At 39.7% G+C, this 17,327-nt stretch overlaps 3 protein-coding genes and 2 pseudogenes across 4 annotated transcripts; all 5 read left to right on the forward strand.

The window, feature by feature from the left end:
• Nucleotides 1-949: 949 nt before the first annotated feature.
• On the forward strand, nucleotides 950-2,780 carry LOC122668177 (pentatricopeptide repeat-containing protein At1g62910-like). The gene has a single exon (XM_043864772.1). The coding sequence runs from the start codon at nucleotides 950-952 to the stop codon at nucleotides 2,750-2,752; it is 1,803 nt and encodes a 600-aa protein (XP_043720707.1). The 3' UTR covers nucleotides 2,753-2,780.
• A 1,123-nt stretch (nucleotides 2,781-3,903) lies between these two features.
• On the forward strand, nucleotides 3,904-5,848 carry LOC122668178 (annotated as a pseudogene).
• A 1,415-nt stretch (nucleotides 5,849-7,263) lies between these two features.
• On the forward strand, nucleotides 7,264-8,997 carry LOC122667783 (putative methyltransferase DDB_G0268948). The gene is made up of 2 exons (XM_043864211.1): nucleotides 7,264-7,437; nucleotides 8,339-8,997. Exons 1-2 carry the CDS (start codon nucleotides 7,294-7,296, stop codon nucleotides 8,975-8,977), a joined length of 783 nt encoding a protein of 260 aa, XP_043720146.1. The 5' UTR covers nucleotides 7,264-7,293; the 3' UTR covers nucleotides 8,978-8,997.
• Nucleotides 8,998-10,562: 1,565 nt separating this feature from the next.
• Nucleotides 10,563-17,224, forward strand: LOC122667782 (putative methyltransferase DDB_G0268948). Of its 2 annotated transcripts, XM_043864209.1 has the most exons (3): nucleotides 10,563-10,735; nucleotides 11,544-11,958; nucleotides 17,044-17,224. In XM_043864209.1, exons 1-3 carry the CDS (start codon nucleotides 10,586-10,588, stop codon nucleotides 17,112-17,114), a joined length of 636 nt encoding a protein of 211 aa, XP_043720144.1. In that variant the 5' UTR covers nucleotides 10,563-10,585; the 3' UTR covers nucleotides 17,115-17,224. The 2 variants fall into 2 exon arrangements, with proteins under 2 accessions (XP_043720144.1, XP_043720143.1); XM_043864208.1 differs by lacking the exon at nucleotides 17,044-17,224 and having other exon boundaries at nucleotides 11,544-12,215.
• On the forward strand, nucleotides 13,845-15,413 carry LOC122667226 (annotated as a pseudogene).
• Nucleotides 17,225-17,327: the final 103 nt, after the last annotated feature.

Raw genomic sequence — 17,327 nt, forward strand, 5'->3', positions numbered from 1 at the left:
CCTTAGGCCTTCTTCAAAAATTTGATAAGGAGCAGAAAATTTAAAGGGCAATTGATTGCCACCTGAGTGCGTAGTCTTTGCACTAATGCAGGGCCAATAAAAGCAAAACGCACATGGGTATTTATATGGATGGAATTCTTTTTTCAGTTTGTGAAGCTAAAAGAGATAAAGACGAACCTAAAATGGCTATTAGAGAAGTGGTAAGAAAGCATATGTATTTAGTAGGACTCAATCTTAATATGACTGCGGATAGAATTGTTTGGAGAAGAAAGACCCGTGTAAATGATCCTTCGTAAGGGAATGTTTTTGGGATACTACTTTGACTTCTTTCTTTAAGCATTCTCTATTTTTACTTTCTTTTAATCCCTTTTTTGTTTTTTTTCATTTCTAATATTATCATCACCCGACAGTTTTTATTTTTTATTATTCTAAAATAGAAACCACAAAAGTAAGAGACAATGTGAAGTCATAATTTGGGGGGAGGGGGGGGTATCCTGCTGTAAAGGGAGCGCTGCTGTGCGCATCATGCAGTGTAGCAGCATCCATGCGTGTAAAACGGGGCAGTGGATTACTGTACACACATGGCCGTTGCTGCGCCGCACGATGCGCACAGTTGCGCTCCAGTTACAGCAGCAGATAAAAATTCGGGTTAGAATGTGTCCTTATTTCATTGATCCCGGACCCCAGTTCGGAGATCGGACTGAGATCGTAGTTCAAATGTTCAATTAGATCTCAAAGGGCTGTGTAAGCCTTTAAAAAATCAGTTTCTTTCTCTCTCCAGATCGAGCACTTAGGGCACCCAGGTTCTCCAAGCGGGGAAGGTGAATAATATGCACTGATCAGTCGAGAAAGCCTCAGGAATTACAAGACAGAAGTGTTAGTAGAGAACGGAGTGAAAGGTATGTGGAGAACTGTGGATGCTCTCATTAAATTACAAAATCGAATTTAAATGGGTAGTTGGTCTTCTCTTAGCCCTTCTCTTCCGCTACGTCCGGTTCTTTCATCTCTTTCTTCTTCTTTTTCTTCTAAAGCTGCAAAAACACATCCTCGAGCAAGTGTTGTCAAATTGTTGAAAAACTCTGCAGAAGATGATGGATGCAACAAGTCAAGTAGTACAGGCACCTCCATTAGTGTTGAGGAAGCATTCCGCCGATACCACCAAATGGTTCACTCACAACCCTTTCCAAAAATCGTCGCTTTCAATCAACTATTTGTGAGAGTTGCCAGATGCAAACACTATTTGACTGTGATCTCTATGTACAAAAATATGTTTTCTTTGCAAATACAGCCAGATATCTTGACTCTGAACATCTTACTCAACTGTTTCTGTGGGTTGAATCGGACAGATTTCGGCTTCTCTGTCTTTGGGATCATCCTGAAACTTGGCTTCCAGCCAGATATTGTCACATTGACTACTCTACTTAAGGGGCTCTGCACGGTGGATAAAATTGCAGAGGCTAAAGAGTTGTTCTACAAAATAGTTAAAGAAGGGTATCTTGGTAATGTAATCACGTACGGAACCATAATCAATGGGCTCTGCAAGACTGGAAACACTTGTGAGGCTCTTGAAATGTTTAGGACAATGGAACTCAAGGGTAAATGTAAGCCTGATGTTACCATGTATACTGCAATCATCGATGGCCTTTGCAAAGATGGAATGGTAAATGAGGCACTGAACCTTTTCCTTGATATGGTCGGGAAACACATCTCCCCTAATGTTGTTACCTACAGTAGTTTGATTCATGCATTTTGCAATTTAGGTATGTGGAAAGAAGCTTCAAATTTGATCCATGAAATGTTGAACCATGGAGTATCACCAGATGTCATTACCTTCAACATTATGATAGATGGTCTTTGCAAAGAAGGAAGGGCTGTTGAAGCCAATAAATTGTTTGAATTGATGCTTCAAAGAGGACTAAAGCCTGATGTTGTCACTTTAAGCTCTTTGATTCATGGCCTATGCAATGCTGGCCAATTAAGAAAAGCCACTGGGTTGCTGAAGAAAATGTTGGGTTTAGGAATCTCTCCTGATGTCGTGACTTTCAGCATTCTGATAAATGGTCTTTGCAAAGTCAAAAAGACTGCTGAGGCACATAAGTTGTTTGAATTGATGCTTCAAAGAGGACAGAAGCCCGATGTCGTCACTTTCAGCTCTTTGATTCATGGCGCATGCAATTCTGGCCAATGGGACGAAGCCATTGGATGGCTAAATAAAATGTTGGGACTAGGAGTCTCTCCTAATGTCGTGACTCTCAACATTCTGATAGATGGTCTTTTCAAAGCCAGAAGGACCGCCGAAGCACATAAGTTGTTTGAATTGATGCTTCAAAGAGGACAGAAGCCCGATGTCATCACTTTCAGCTCTTTGATTCATGGCCTATGCAATTCTGGCCAATGGGAAGAATCCACTGGATGGCTAAATAAAATGTTGGGACTAGGAGTCTCTCCTAATGTTGTGACTTTCAACATTATGATAGACGGTCTTTGCAAAGATGGAAGGATTGCAGAAGCACATAAGTTGTTTGAATTGATGCTTCAAAGAGGACAGAAGCCCGATGTTGTCATTTTCAGCTCTATGATTCATGGCTTATGCAATTCTGGCCAATCAGAAGAAGCCGTTGGATTGCTAAACAAAATGTTAGGTTTAGGAATCTCTCCTGATATCGTGACCTTAAGTATTTTGGTTTTTGGTGTAGACAATTCTGGCAAGTGGAAAGAAATCACTAAATTGTTGACTGAATTGTTGGATTAAGGAAACTCACCTAATGTAGTGACCTTCACTATGTTGGTGGATGCTATTTACGAATAACAAATGATGAAAGAAGCATATTAGCTGTTACATCTTACGGTTCAAAGAGGCATTGATTTGAACCCAATACTTACACATACGATGCTTTGGTATTTGAACACTTTGTACTAGGTCAAATGGTTGAAGCTGTTGATGTCTTTGCCACCATTCAGTGGCATGATCGTTGATAGAAGGTTGGAACCTGATATTAAAACATACAAAAGGCAATTCAGTTTTTTAATGGAATTGTTGAAGAGGTTTTTTTGGCAGATTCAGAAACTGTCTTTGAAAAGTGATTTTTTTTTTGGTGTGTGGGCAAGATTGTGAATGCTATGAATGCTTTATAGGTTTTTTCTTGATGAATGAAAAGCTGATATATTTATATTCATTTAATTTTATCCATTTTAAGTCATTTAAATAGAGTGGCTTGCTAGAGTAATTCTCTATATACATTTGGAAGGTCAACAGCATTGACAGAAATGGATCTCAATATCAAGCATGTTTGGTAGATATCATTTTCTAATAAATAGAAATCAATATATTAATCTACGTTCTTTTGAAATTATTCCCATGAAAGAAGTTGATTTCACTAGTATAATATATACATCCCATTGTGATAGTTATAATCACCTCAAAATGAAGCATGTTTTGTTGATATCATATTCTAATAAATAGAAGTTAGTAATGTTATTCTATTTTCTTTCGAAGCTTACACCCTGACTGGAGTTTTTTTTTAGTAGACATTCCATTAAGGTTGTGACATTACAGTAATCGTATTGAAGTTCTGTTCTCGTTTCGTTCCAATATTAATTACTGCTCACCATTCAGGTCAAGCAGTTAGCTTTTGAAACTGAGATGGACATAATTATGACCGTGCAAAAGTGAAACCAGCGATGGAGGTGTTGCTGGCATTATGCCTAGCATAGTGGGACAAATAAATACTCGATTAAGCGGCATCAATCAATTGTCGGTGTCGGTTTTGGAACCTGGAATTGGTTATTTAATCAGTTGTTTTTGGTTTTAGTAGGAACCTATTAGGAACTGAAACTGAGCTTACTGACACCCTTGTAAATCTATTTGGAAATCTCACTCCCATCTAAATGTAAAGCCTTGGGATGGAAATTGCACACAGAAAGGCTCTTACTGCTGATGGATTCCAGCAGAGGAGAGTTGATAGGTGCTTGTCTAGCCATCTCTGCCTAATGTGCATGAAGACGGGTAATCTCTAAAATCAATTTTTTTTAAATTTACTAGAAAGGTGCACCACTTTCTAACTGTGTCTCGTACGTTAACCTTAAGGTAAGGCAATTCCTAAGGAGATTGTCCTTTCTTGCCATTTGATGAGCATTTGTTAGACGGGGAATGAGAGTGCTCGTCTTTTCTCTAGGGTCTATAGTGATCCAGTATATACAGTGAGAAGTGCCCACTGGGCCAAAACTGATCATTTAATTTCTAGTGTTTCAGACAAACCATCTTTTCAGGTATGGTCCGTATGGATGCTTATCATTGACAACATCTCTGAGATTCAGCTCTAATGCGGTTGCGAGCATTGCAAACTTCTTCCATGACCTACTAGACTTGGATCTCAGCAAAAGCTTCAAGCTCACTGATCGTTCCTTATATGCATTAGCTCATGGATGTCCTAACATTACCATGCTCAACATCAGTGGTTGTTCGGCCTTGAGTGATGCTGCCCTTGCATAACTTACCAGCTTCTGCAGAAACTTAAAATTCTTAAATCTTTGTGGATGCGTAAGAGCTGCATCTGACAGAGCTCTGGAGGTAAATGATCTTCTGTTTTGAACAGGGAATGATATTTAGTTGCTTTTGCCTCTGTACATGTGAGGATCTTTATTTACTCTTGCTGCTCCCTATGCAGGCCATTGCTTGTAATTGCGATCAGTTGGAGTCTCTGAATCTGGGTTGGTGTGAGGGTGTAACTGATATAGGAGTGATGAGCCTGGCACTTGGATGCCCGGATATGGGGGCCCTGGACTTGTGTGGTTGTATCCTCATAACAGGTGAGCAAAATGTTAGAATGAATCGATCCGAATAGGGACAAAATCCCAAAAGCCAGGATCTCCATAGGACGTTCAAGAACACAATCAAATAAATAATAGAAAATAGGGATAGAACCACCAACCTTGTTTCGCATCCATGGTGATGATGATTGCAGCGAAAAATAAAGAACAAATATCTAGGTGCTTCCCCTCTATTCCCAAAGTAACAGGCCTGATGAGAATACCGAATGCGTAGGGACGACGAACACTGAATATCTCCCTCTCTTTCAAGAATGCACTCCTCAATAGCAATTGAAAATAATAAGTTGTGTTTTGTAGAGGGGGATCTAGCTCTCCTTATATAGTAATCCCTATAGGGTCTGACTTATCACAGTCCCAATAGGAATCTATCTGGACCACACTAAGCCAGTCCACATTAGACTTCTAATATAACTTAATGATCCCACTTTATTAGACCAAAACCCTAATTAGTCTGGTTTAGGGATTTAATTATGTTCATATGGAATTATATTAGAATTAAAATTCTAACACAAAACCCATCAGATATGTTGTTTGCTAGATATGGCAGGTGGGCCTATTCCTTGTATAACAGGCGAGTGTTTGCTTTGTTGGCTTTGAAGTCTTGGCCTGTTTACATGATTTGCTGCAGATGAGAGTGTAATAGCATTGGCAGATAGGTGCCACCATCTGAGATGTCTTTGCCTGTACTACTGCCAGTATATTACAGACACAGCCATGTATTCTCTGGCCAACAGTCGGGTTAAGAGCAAGCACGAGCTGTGGGAATCTGTGGAAAATGGGTACAGCGAGGATGAAGGGCTCATTAACCTCAATATCAGCCAGTGCACGGCTCTGACTCCTTCAGCTGTTCAGGCTGTGTGCGACTCATTCCCTGTGCTTCACACATGCCCCGGAAGGCATTCCCTCATAAAGAGCGGCTGTCTCAACCTAGCATCTGTGCACTGTGCCTGTTCTATTCAAGCACATCTTGCGGTGAGCCTCCTTCATCCTGCACATTGATTGAATCAAGCAATCTAAGAACATTTTTCTCTCCTCACCCCCCCCCCCCAACAAAAAAAATAAAAATAAAAAATCCAATCCCTGTTTATATGGTTGACAATAAAGTGTGATGGATGTTTTGGCCAGGAATAGTTGGCTTTTCATTCAAAACAATTGTCGGACTGTGGAATTATGTTAATAACTTCTGCATTAACAAATTTTATTTGAACATTACACTATCCTCTGCTTTTTTTGGTTTTTTTTATCTGTTCCTTTGTATGCAATAAGGCTTCCAAGATGTGCTCTGCCTAAATGGGGATATTAACATTTTTGGCAATGACAGTAGGTCATGGTTCAGTTTCAATCCTGTTATAAAGTCCCTACATGATCTGGGGCCATGGGAACGAGAAACACGGGTGTTTCTTCAGCACCAAACTTGACCTTCTAAAATTATTGGTTCAATCCAAACCAATGTCAGCAAAGAGAATCATCTTCATATAAGTAACCATCAGGGCTGCTGAACCTAATACCATTTGTACACTCTTGTTGGTCATAGGTTCCTACTTGGTCATCTTATTCTTACTTGATTTGGATTTTGCATTAGAACTCATGTCCTTAACTTCGAAATCGAGAAATCTCTACGGGAGCGGGCGCTAAAAAAATCAGAAGATTATGAATGACTTGAAACAAAGATGAAGCCAGCATTAGTATAATGTGGACAGACTCACACGATCGAACAAGATCATTATGAATCTTCAATATTACAAACAGACTAGAAAATGGAAATGTTTTAAGAACTACATTCATTTAACTATATTTTTACATCCAACTTAAACGAGTAAAAGACTTGGCCCAAAGTAGAGAGCAACATTAAGAAATTTTCCAGACTATAATCGGCTGGTCTTTAGAAGATTAATTCTGCAGTTTTGGTCTTAATTGGGTCTTTGTACACAACTCTGTAATTTGAGGTCCAAAAACAAGTGAAATGCTACATGGATAGCCCGCTCAGCAAGACTTGGATCGGATAATATGCCTCTCTCTGTAGGGGGTTAGGGCCTGGTCCAGGCCCATTTTCTGAAGCTTTGGTCACCAGTCAACTCAGACTGGTATAACCTCCATGGATCACACATTTCGTGCTCAATTTGTCAAATTTTCAAACAAATTGTGTGCAAAATGACGCCTAACCTTCCCTCACTTACGTAATGGCATGCGTAAGTTTTCTAACTCTTTAAGACTAGATTTGTATCGCCTTTACTCTCATGCCTACTGAAAGGAAGAATTGGAAGAGAGAGAGAGAGACAGCAAAGGCCGGTTCCATTTCTTGAGCTTGACTGGGCTGTGATCTCGTTGATTCATTTATTTAATCAAATCCCCACTACTCACTTCCCACCCACACTTCTCTTCACTTCCACTCCCCAACTCCCCATCTCCCAACCCCCATTCCCCACTCCCCAGTCGGTGTTGGGAAAGCAATCAAAGAGATCGATGGCTGTTTCTTACGAGCCGGAGACATACGTGAACGCAAGGCCAACGTATCCCAGCGAATGGTACTCAAAGCTTGCGGCGCTTACCCCTAATCGGACCTTGGCTTGGGATGCCGGCACCGGCAATGGCCAAGCAGCAATTGGGGTTAGCAGCTCATCTTTCGTTCCCTTTCTTCTCTTAATTTCCTCTTTTACCCGAAAAAAAAAAATTTCCTGATAATGCCAAAGTGGCCCAATAACATTGAAAAAGGAGACCATGAATGACCCACATGTCTTAATCAGTTATTTTTTTTTTTTATTTGGCTCCACTCGTTGAAAGTGGCTGCCTGAGGTTCCACCTCGCACGTTGGAGACTATCCTCCCTTCCCTGCTTTCAATAAGTGTGGCCCCTTGCCCATTCCTGTCCACTTTGTAGGCTTCTGTCTGGCTCCATTGTGGAAACGATAACGTCATTGTTTTATTGGGGCCAAGTGGTCATGGATTCAAATTTAAAAATAGGGATAAGTTGTGTGCATTGTGACCCTTTCAAGACCATGCAGACGGAACCCTTGAGCACTAGGTACGCCCTTTTAAGTCTTGTCTTCAATTGTGGTCAATCCAGCATACATTAAAAAAATTAGGGTAAAATCTGGTGCCCAACCATATATCATGTGGTAGACATGACTTAGTTCCGCATTTGGAGTGACACCATAGGATTTGTTTCAACCTTCTCTATATTACTATTAGGGAGACGGTTCCCACCAGAGTGAGTGTGTGAGGGGATCCACATGAGATTCACAGGGGTTAGAGTAGAGAGATTGTTAGTGTGGGCATCACAGCTCATCATGTGAGAGGGTGTGGGATGGAATCTACATTCACATGAGTGTCTGATCGCACCCCCTACGTCCATACACATGAGTGTCGAAATGATCACCCCACCCTCATATTAGATGCTTGAGTGTGTGCTCCCATTGATCCTTCCGCTGGCCCCGTAGGGGGACACGCGATCAAGTAACATTCTCACCCATACTAAATTACCTGTCATTTTTGTATCTTTGCCTTTATAGGTTGCTGAGCACTATGAACAAGTAATTGCAACTGATGTCAGTGAAGGCCAAATAAAGCATGCAATACCACACCCAAAGGTTCGTTATGTTCATACCCCACTCTCCATGTCTGAAGATGAATTGGTATCACTGATAGGAGGTGAAGGGTCAGTTGATCTGGTCACTGTGGCTGAAGCTATACATTGGTTTGATCTACGAAGGTTTTATTCTCTTGTTAATCGCGTATTAAAAAAACCCGAAGGTATAATCGCTGTTTGGGGTTACAAGAACTTCACCATAAATCCGGTTTTCGATTCAATCATGAATCGTTTCATTGAGACTGCTAGTCCTTTCTTCAATCGAAACATTCTTTACATAAAAGATTCCTATGCCACACTTCCTTTTCCATTCGAAAATGTCGGTATCGGATCAGAAGGTAATCCATTGATGCTTGATTTATCTCAAGAGTTGTCATTTGAAGGGGTATTGAACTGGTTAAGCTCATGGTCTGCAGTCAATACAGCTAAAGAACTTGGTGTTGATTTGTTAACTGAAGTTGTGGTTAAAGAGTTTGAGAGTGCATGGGGTAGTGATCAGTCTAATTTGACAAGAACAGTGAACCGCAAGGCTTTTATGATTGCAGGAAAACCAAGGATTTAAGCCAAGCCCACTACTTGAATGCCATATATAGTTGTAATTGGCCCATTTGGATTTTTATGAGGGGGGTTTTGATGCAAGTGCACTACCTTGGATCGATCCAAACCCGTTGATTGTTATGCTGGTTCTGTGTTTCTGATATTATTATAATAGGTATTGCCAATAGCTAGCCTAAAGTTATAATACACATTATCACTTTTGTGGTTTACTATGGTTAAATATCTTGTCTTATGAAAAGGCTATATTGATTTTGGTAATAAGGATCAATTGTTAGATGATAACATTCTGGGTTTCAAACCAGAAACCCTAACTCCATATAATGACCTAGAACACAAATACATAAATCCACTGAGATTGGATGTACCTTTCACCTTTCATATTTTGGTGACGATTGGGCTATCACAATCCTTCATCACTCTACGATCTCTTCTTTGTGCAAGAAAGAGGTAAAAATTATGACAAAGGTTACAGGACTCAAGACAAGTATATATATAATACTGTCTCAACCCTAAACTCAGTTCCACGGTAAATTGGATTGGTCTATCTCAGTGTGTGACAAATCGAATCGATTCAGGTGTAGACACCCACTAAGTGACTAACCAGTAATTAATTAAGCCATTAATTAGAAATTTCTAACATCAATCTCCCTTGGGTTTTCTTATCCTTCTACTTCTTAGTTTGGTGGTATATTGTTTCAGCATAACTTTGTTTGGGGATATATCGATTTTGGTAATACAAGATGCCTCCAAAAGGCTTAGGTCAGAGGACTGCTACAAGGGTTGCAAGGGGCATTGTAGATGGAATTTTCGACAATAGAGATTTGGATCACTTCTTTAGAAGATGGTTTGATTCTGATAGTCATGACTGCTTAGCAGTTTTACCCTTTTGGCTTAGACATTTTGGGCCCAAATAGTTACTTGGCCCTAACATCGGGTAGGTTTTACCTTCACTGAAAAAAAAAATAAGAAAGAGAGAAAAAAGTCGTTCACCCACGTTGAACAAAGAATTCCTTGTCCATGATTTGGATTTCTTGGATTGGGTATAGGGAATAGTTGGGCGATTATTATCGACTTTGTACTATAGTGGTCAGAGTATCAATTATGTCGAGATGGATGCGACACAGCCCAGTCAGGATATTGGGCTCCTCTCTTTGGAGGGCATCATCACCCAATGAGACATCCAATGGCTAGACTGTGCCACACGCATCTTGATTCTTGACACGTGCACAGTCAACCATTGGGGTGTGTTTGGCACAGCACAGCCTTTGATGCCTCATTCGGAACACATTGGCGATGCCCTCCAAGCAGAGGAGCCAACCGGCCACAGGATTGTTGGTAAAACCGCCATGGACTCAAATTTCGTGCTCAAAGAGTCAATTTTTCAAACAGATTAAGAGTGGAAAATGACGCTTAGCCGTCTCTCGCTTACATCATTGCGTGCGTGTGTATCGCGCCTTTCTTTCTTCTTATGCCTATAGAAAGGAAGAATTGGAAGACTCGTGTGAAAGAGAGATAGAGAGTAGAGCAAAGGGCGCCCTTTCCTCTCTTCACTTCCAGTACTCTGCCGTCGAGACGTTGGGAATTGAAAGCAAAGAGATCGATCGATCCAACGATGGCTGTTTATTACGATCAGCAAGCGGAGGCATACTTGAACACAAGGCCAACGTATCCCAGCGATTGGTACTCAAAGCTTGCGTCTCTCACCCCTAATCGAACCTTGGCTTGGGATGCCGGCACCGGCAATGGCCAAGCAGCAATTGGGGTCAGCTCCATCATCTTTTCTCTTCTTTAATTTATCTCCTTGAAATAAATTATAGATTTTCACTCTTGCTTGCTTCCCAATGTATGAATTGATTAATTACCAGGGACTGACCATTAGAGAACTTGAACGCAGATGAAAAGGTAACACCAGACCCCTGATCGATCTGTGCCATGTGGCATGCCACATGGCCCAATAACATTGAATATATAGAGAGACCATGTATGTATGGCCCACATGTCAATTAATTGGGGTTCTTACTTAATTCAATGATATGGTCCTTCTAAATTCATTCCAATAATTTGAGAATGGTTTTTAATAATTTGATTGATAGGGGCAAGAGATCTCTATTTGGTCACATGGTCTCTACACAAGAGTATTCTAGGCCAATGGGTGAGCACGCCTGGGTATCTACCCAGGGGTAGAAGCATCATCGATCTCATGGTGCCTTGTGAGAGGACGTAGGCCCGGAAACACCACCACCAAGTAGAGATCTTTTTTCCCTTGATTGAAATTATACATTTACCATTGCACCGAGGCCCGTCCTCAAATTCTATAATACATCAAATCTAGACCTTCAAATTTATATTGTGTTTGAATTGGTGTGTATTCTTCGAATGCATTCTAGGTTGATTTCACATTCTCGTGCAATAAAAACAACTATTTTAGTCATTTGAGAATGCAGAATCAGACTTAGAATGCATTCTAGGTTAATTTCTTCATTTTACTCACAAAGTTTTGAAATTCTACCCACCCATGCATACGAAATTACCTTTCATTTTTTTGTTTCATTTTGTTTGTATATATATAGGTCGCTGAACACTATGAAAAAGTGATTGCAACTGATGTGAGTGAAGGCCAAATAAAGCATGCAATACCACATCCAAAGGTTCGTTATGTTCATACCCCACTCTCCATGTCTGAGGATGAATTAGTATCACTAATTGGAGGTGAAGGGTCAGTTGATCTGGTCACTGTGGCTGTAGCTGTGCATTGGTTCGATTTACCAAGCTTTTATTCTCTTGTTAATCGCGTGTTAAGAAAACCCGAAGGTATAATCGCTGTTTGGGGTTACAAGAACTTCACCGTAGATCCGGTTTTTGATTCAGTCATGAAGCATTTCATTGAGACTGCTAGTCCTTTCTACAATCCAAACATTCGTTACATAAATGATTCTTATCGCACGCTTCCTTTTCCATTCGAGAGTGTCGGTATCGGATCAGAAGGTAATGCATTGATTTTTGACTTAACTCAAGAGTTGTCATTTGATGAAGCATTGAAGGAGTTGAGCTCATGGTCTGTAGTCTCTATAGCTAAAGAACAAGGGGTTGATTTGTTATTTGAAGGTATAGTTAAAGAGCTTAAGAGTGCATGGGGTGATCAGTCTAATTTGATAAAGACAGTGAACCGCAAGGCTTTTATGATTGCAGGAAAACCAAGGATTTAAGCCCATTTAGCCCACTACTCCTACTTGAATGTCATATATAGTTGTAATTGGCCCATTTGGATTTTTATGATCCGAGGGTTTGTCTGCAAGGGCTTTAGCCCATTTGGTTCCGTTTCCTCTCTATCACTTAATAATGACATATAGATTAAATAAGTTTATCTGATTAATTGCATATTAATTTCTCTATTACATAATATCACATAATGGACTATAGAGGAAATTTTATTACTGTCAAATCCCAATCCATCGAACATGTTTATACAGAGATTCTGTGTACATGATTGGACCAAAACATTTTCAAAATATTTAATAAAATAATATTATTAATAATTAATATTAATTTTAAAACAATTTCTAAACATTGAACAAAAACGATATTGGATCCGGATTTTAGTCCAATCATGCGCAAATATTCTTTCTACAGTCTCCTCAATATTTTTCAGTAGGGCAATAGATTCCGTGTTGAGCATCTCTCTCGTTTACGATAAAAAAATCATGCACCCAGTAAATCGATATAGTCAGGGAGACATCAACAATTAGTGCATGAATGATGTGTAATCGCAACGACAATGACATCTTAAGTCAAGAGACTAATCAAATTTACTAACGAGAATCTTGTTGCTTACCATCTGGCAGCAACACATGCAAGACTGTCGTATGGTCCTGTTCAATGCACGCACATACATGCACTCACACTTCTATCTTAAAATCTTCATTCCAAAGAATACATGGTGTGATGACCCTATGAATATGATGTCCAATCTTATCCCTAATCGAGAACACTTTTACCCTACTAACAACATGTATAATCGAGAACACATGTCAAATGATGGCTCAAAATTTATGGACAGGTAGACCCAAATGTCCTCTCCTCACATGAGAAGTGAAGAATATTTGCCTCAGAGACAAACGTGTAATATTTGCCCAAATTTGAGTGATCCCGAGCCATATTGACCGATCCGATCCAATCTAGCCGATACCAAAATCACGAACCATGGTCCAAACACATGGGCAACACCACCAAGCCTTTAATAAATAATAATAATTCAAGTTTAGCTGTTGGCAATATTCATTTTATAGATATTATTTCCTTATTTCATTGATTCCAGACCCCAGTTCGGAGATCGGATTGAAATCTTTGTTCAATTAGATCTCACATTATAGAGAATTGATGGATGGCTAATAAGACATGGTCTGTGTAAGCTTGTAAGAAATCAGTTTCTCTCTGCAGATCGAGCACTCAGGTTCTCCAAGTGGGGGCAGGTGGGTGAATATTATGCACTGATCGCTCGAGAAATCCTCAGGAATTACAAGACAGAAGTGAAAGGTATGTGGAGGAGAACTGTGAATGCTCTCATTAAATTACGAAATCGAATTTAAATGGGTAGTTGGTCTTCTCTTAGCCCTTCTCCTCCGCTACGTCTGCTTCTTTCCTCTCTTTCTTCTTCTTCTTCTTTTTCTTCTAAAGCTACAAAAAACACATCCTCGAGCAAGTGTTGTCAAATTGTTGAAAAACTCTGCAGAAGATGATGGATGCAACAAGTCAAGTAGTACAGACACCTCCATTAGTGTTGAGGAAGCATTCCAACGATACCACCAAATGGTTCACTCACAACCCTTTCCAAAAATCGTCGCTGTCAATCAACTATTTGTGAGAGTTGCCAGATGCAAACACTATTTGACTGTCATTTCTATGTACAAAAATATGTTTTCTTTGCAAATACAGCCAGATATCTTGACTCTGAACATTTTACTCAACTGTTTCTGTGGGTCGAATCGGACAGATTTCGGCTTCTCTGTCTTTGGGATCATCCTGAAACTTGGGATATTGTCACATTGACTACTCTACTTAAGGGGCTCTGCACGGTGGATAAAATTGCAGAGGCTAAAGAGTTGTTCTACAAGATACTTAAAGAAGGGTATCTTGGTAATGTAATCACGTACGGAACCATAAGCAATGGGCTCTGCAAGACTGGAAACACTTGTGAGGCTCTTGAAATGTTTAGGACAATGGAACTCAAGGGTAAATGTAAGCCTGATGTTACCATGTATACTACAATCATTGATGGCCTTTGCAAAGTAGGAATGGTAAATGAAGCTCTGAACCTATTCCTTGATATGGTCGGAAAACACATCTCCCCTAATGTTATTACCTACAGTAGTTTGATTCATGCATTTTGCAATTTAGGTATGTGGAAAGAAGCTTCAAATTTGATCCATGAAATGTTGAACCATTGAGTATCACCAGATGTCATTACCTTCAACATTATGATAGATGGTCTTTGCAAAGAAGGAAGGGCTGTTGAAGCCAATAAGTTGTTTGAATTGATGCTTCAAAGAGGACTAAAGCCTGATGTTGTCACTTTAAGCTCTTTGATTCATGGCCTATGCAATGCTGGCCAATTAAGAAAAGCCACTGGGTTGCTGAAGAAAATGTTGGGGTTAGGAATCTCTCCTGATGTCGTGACTTTCAGCTTTCTGATAAATGGTCTTTGCAAAGTCAAAAAGACTGGTAAGGCACATAAGTTGTTTGAATTGATGCTTCAAAGAGGACAGAAGCCCGATGTCGTCACTTTCAGCTCTTTGATTCATGGCGCATGCAATTCTGGCCAATGGGACGAAGCCATTGGATGGCTAAATAAAATGTTGGGACTAGGAGTCTCTCCTACTGTCGTGACTCTCAACATTCTGATAGATGGTCTTTACAAAGCCAAAAGGACCGCCGAAGCACATAAGTTGTTTGAATTGATGCTTCAAAGAGGACAGAAGCCCGATGTCATCACTTTCAGCTCTTTGATTCATGGCCTATGCAATTCTGGCCAATGGGAAGAATCCACTGGATGGCTAAATAAAATGTTGGGACTAGGAGTCTCTCCTGATGTCGTGACTTTCAACATTATGATAGACGGTTTTTGTAAAGATGGAAGGATTGCTGGAGCACATAAGTTGTTTGAATTGATGCTTCAAAGAGTACAGAAGCCAGATGTTGTCACTTTCAGCTCTATGATTCAAGGCCTATGCAATTCTGGCCAATCAGAACAAGCCGTTGGATTGCTAAACAAAATGTTAGGTTTAGGAATCTCTCCTGATATCGTGACCTTAACTAGTTTGGTTTTTGGTGTAGACAATTCTGGCCAGTGGAAAGAAATCACTAAAGTGTTGAATGAATTGTTGGATTAAGGAAACTCACCTAATGTAGTAACCTTCACTATGTTGGTGGATGCTATTTACAAATAATAAATGATGAAAGAAGCACATTATCTGTTACATCTTATGGTTCAAAGAGGCATTGATTTGAACCCAATACTTACACATAAGATGCTTTGGTATTTGAACACTTTGTACTAGGTCAAATGGTTGAAGCTGTTGATGTCTTTGCCACCATTCAGAATCAAGGGCATGATCGTTGATAGAAGGTTGGAACCTGATATAAAAACATACAGAAGGCAATTCAGTTTTTTAATGGAATTGTTGAAGAGGCTTTTTTGGTAGATTCAGAAACTCTGTTTGAAAAGTGATTTGATTGTGGTGTGTGGGCGGCAAGATTGTGAATGCTATGAATGCTTTATAGATTTTTTCTTGATGAATGAAAAGCTGATATATTTACATTCATTTAATTTTATCCATTTTAAGTCATTTTAATAGAGTGGCTTGCTTAGAGTAATTCTCTATATACATTTGCAAGGTCAACAGCATTGACAGAAATGATTCTCAATATCAAGCATGTTTGGTAGATATCATTTTCTAAAAATAGAAATCAATATATTAATCTATGTTCTTTTCAAGTTATTCCCATGAATCAAGTTGAGTTCATATCGTGACCATGATGCCCCCAAACCTTGCTGCTTTCAAGTAATTGACATTGTTGGAGTACAGAGTTTGTGCAAAGCATTCTTCTTTGCTTGGAAACAGGGCTTAGTGGTCTCTTGAGTTTCCATTTTGCAAATGTTTATTTTGATTTTTTTTTCCCTCTTCTTTCCTTTCTGCCCTCTTTTCTCATTTGCTTTGTTTTCTCATTTGACTTCTAGGGTCAGAAATGCACATTTTATGGATGCCTGGAGAGGCTCTAGCACTGGTTTTCGTGTTACATTTTTCACTTCTTTGTTTCCAATGTTTTCCTGTCATGCTTGCCTGTTTCTTATGCCTTTGAGGTTATTGAATCTGTTGTCGTCTGAACTCTGAAACCTCTGAATGTATCACCTTTTTTTTTAAATATTAATAATCTTAGGTCAGTGAAATGGTAAGTTTTGAGCCTGAGCCTCGTCTAGCCTGTGGCTTATTTTGGGTCAAAGTTGAGTCCTATTTCAGCCCGACTTGCACCCCTAGGTGCTTACATGAACTCTGTTAAGAGAAAACTCAGTTCAGCTGATGAATGTGCCATACCAAGCATTTTGGAACCAATGACCCATAGTTTGAAGTGGTCAAGTGGGGTATTTAGCTCAGTTATCCTTGAGGCTGGGCTTATTGCTCTGAGTAATCAAGCCAACGGGTTCTGTAGAAGGATAGAATACAAACTAACTAGTGACTTGACAGGTTAGAATACCAACTAAATAGTGACTGCTACTTATCGCTAACGATGACTTGGTCAGTTGAAGGGTCAGTTGATTTGGTCACTGTGGCTGTAGCTGTGCATTGGTTTGATCTCCCAAGCTTTTATTCTCTTGTTAATCGCGTCTTAAGGAAACCAGAAGGTATAATCGCTGTTTGGGGTTACAAGCACTTCACCGTAGATCCGGTTTTGATTCAGTCACGAAGCATTTCATTGAGACTGCTAGTCCTTTCTTCAATCCAAACATTCGTTTCATAAATGATTCTTATCGCACGCTTCCTTTTCCATTCGATAGCATCAGTATCGGATCAGAAGGTAATCCATTGATGCTTGACTTAACCCAAGAGTTGTCATTTGATGGGGTATTGAAGGAGTTTAACTCATAGTCTGTAGTCTCTACAGCTAAAGAACATGGTGTTGATTTGTTATCTGAAGGTATGGTTAAAGAGCTTAAGAGTACATGGAGTGAGTCTAATTTGATAAAGACAGTGAACCGCAAGGCTTTTATGATTGCAGGAAAACCAACAAGGATTTAAGCCAATTAAGCCCACTACTTGAATGTCATACAGTTGTTGTCTTGTGTTCTTAGGATAATTAGT

The sequence above is a fragment of the Telopea speciosissima genome, chromosome 7, assembly GCF_018873765.1.
Source record: "Telopea speciosissima isolate NSW1024214 ecotype Mountain lineage chromosome 7, Tspe_v1, whole genome shotgun sequence".
In the NCBI taxonomy this organism is placed as follows: domain Eukaryota; kingdom Viridiplantae; phylum Streptophyta; class Magnoliopsida; order Proteales; family Proteaceae; genus Telopea; species Telopea speciosissima.

Coding starts and splice junctions, on each gene's coding strand:
- LOC122668177 (XM_043864772.1), top strand. CDS start 950: ATGGGTAGTTGGTCTTCTCTTAGCCCTTCTCTTCCGCTACGTCCGGTT.
- LOC122667782 (XM_043864208.1), top strand. CDS start 10,586: ATGGCTGTTTATTACGATCAGCAAGCGGAGGCATACTTGAACACAAGG. Junction 10,736..11,543: donor ATGGCCAAGCAGCAATTGGG/GTCAGCTCCATC, acceptor GTATATATATAG/GTCGCTGAACACTATGAAAA.
- LOC122667783 (XM_043864211.1), top strand. CDS start 7,294: ATGGCTGTTTCTTACGAGCCGGAGACATACGTGAACGCAAGGCCAACG. Junction 7,438..8,338: donor ATGGCCAAGCAGCAATTGGG/GTTAGCAGCTCA, acceptor TTGCCTTTATAG/GTTGCTGAGCACTATGAACA.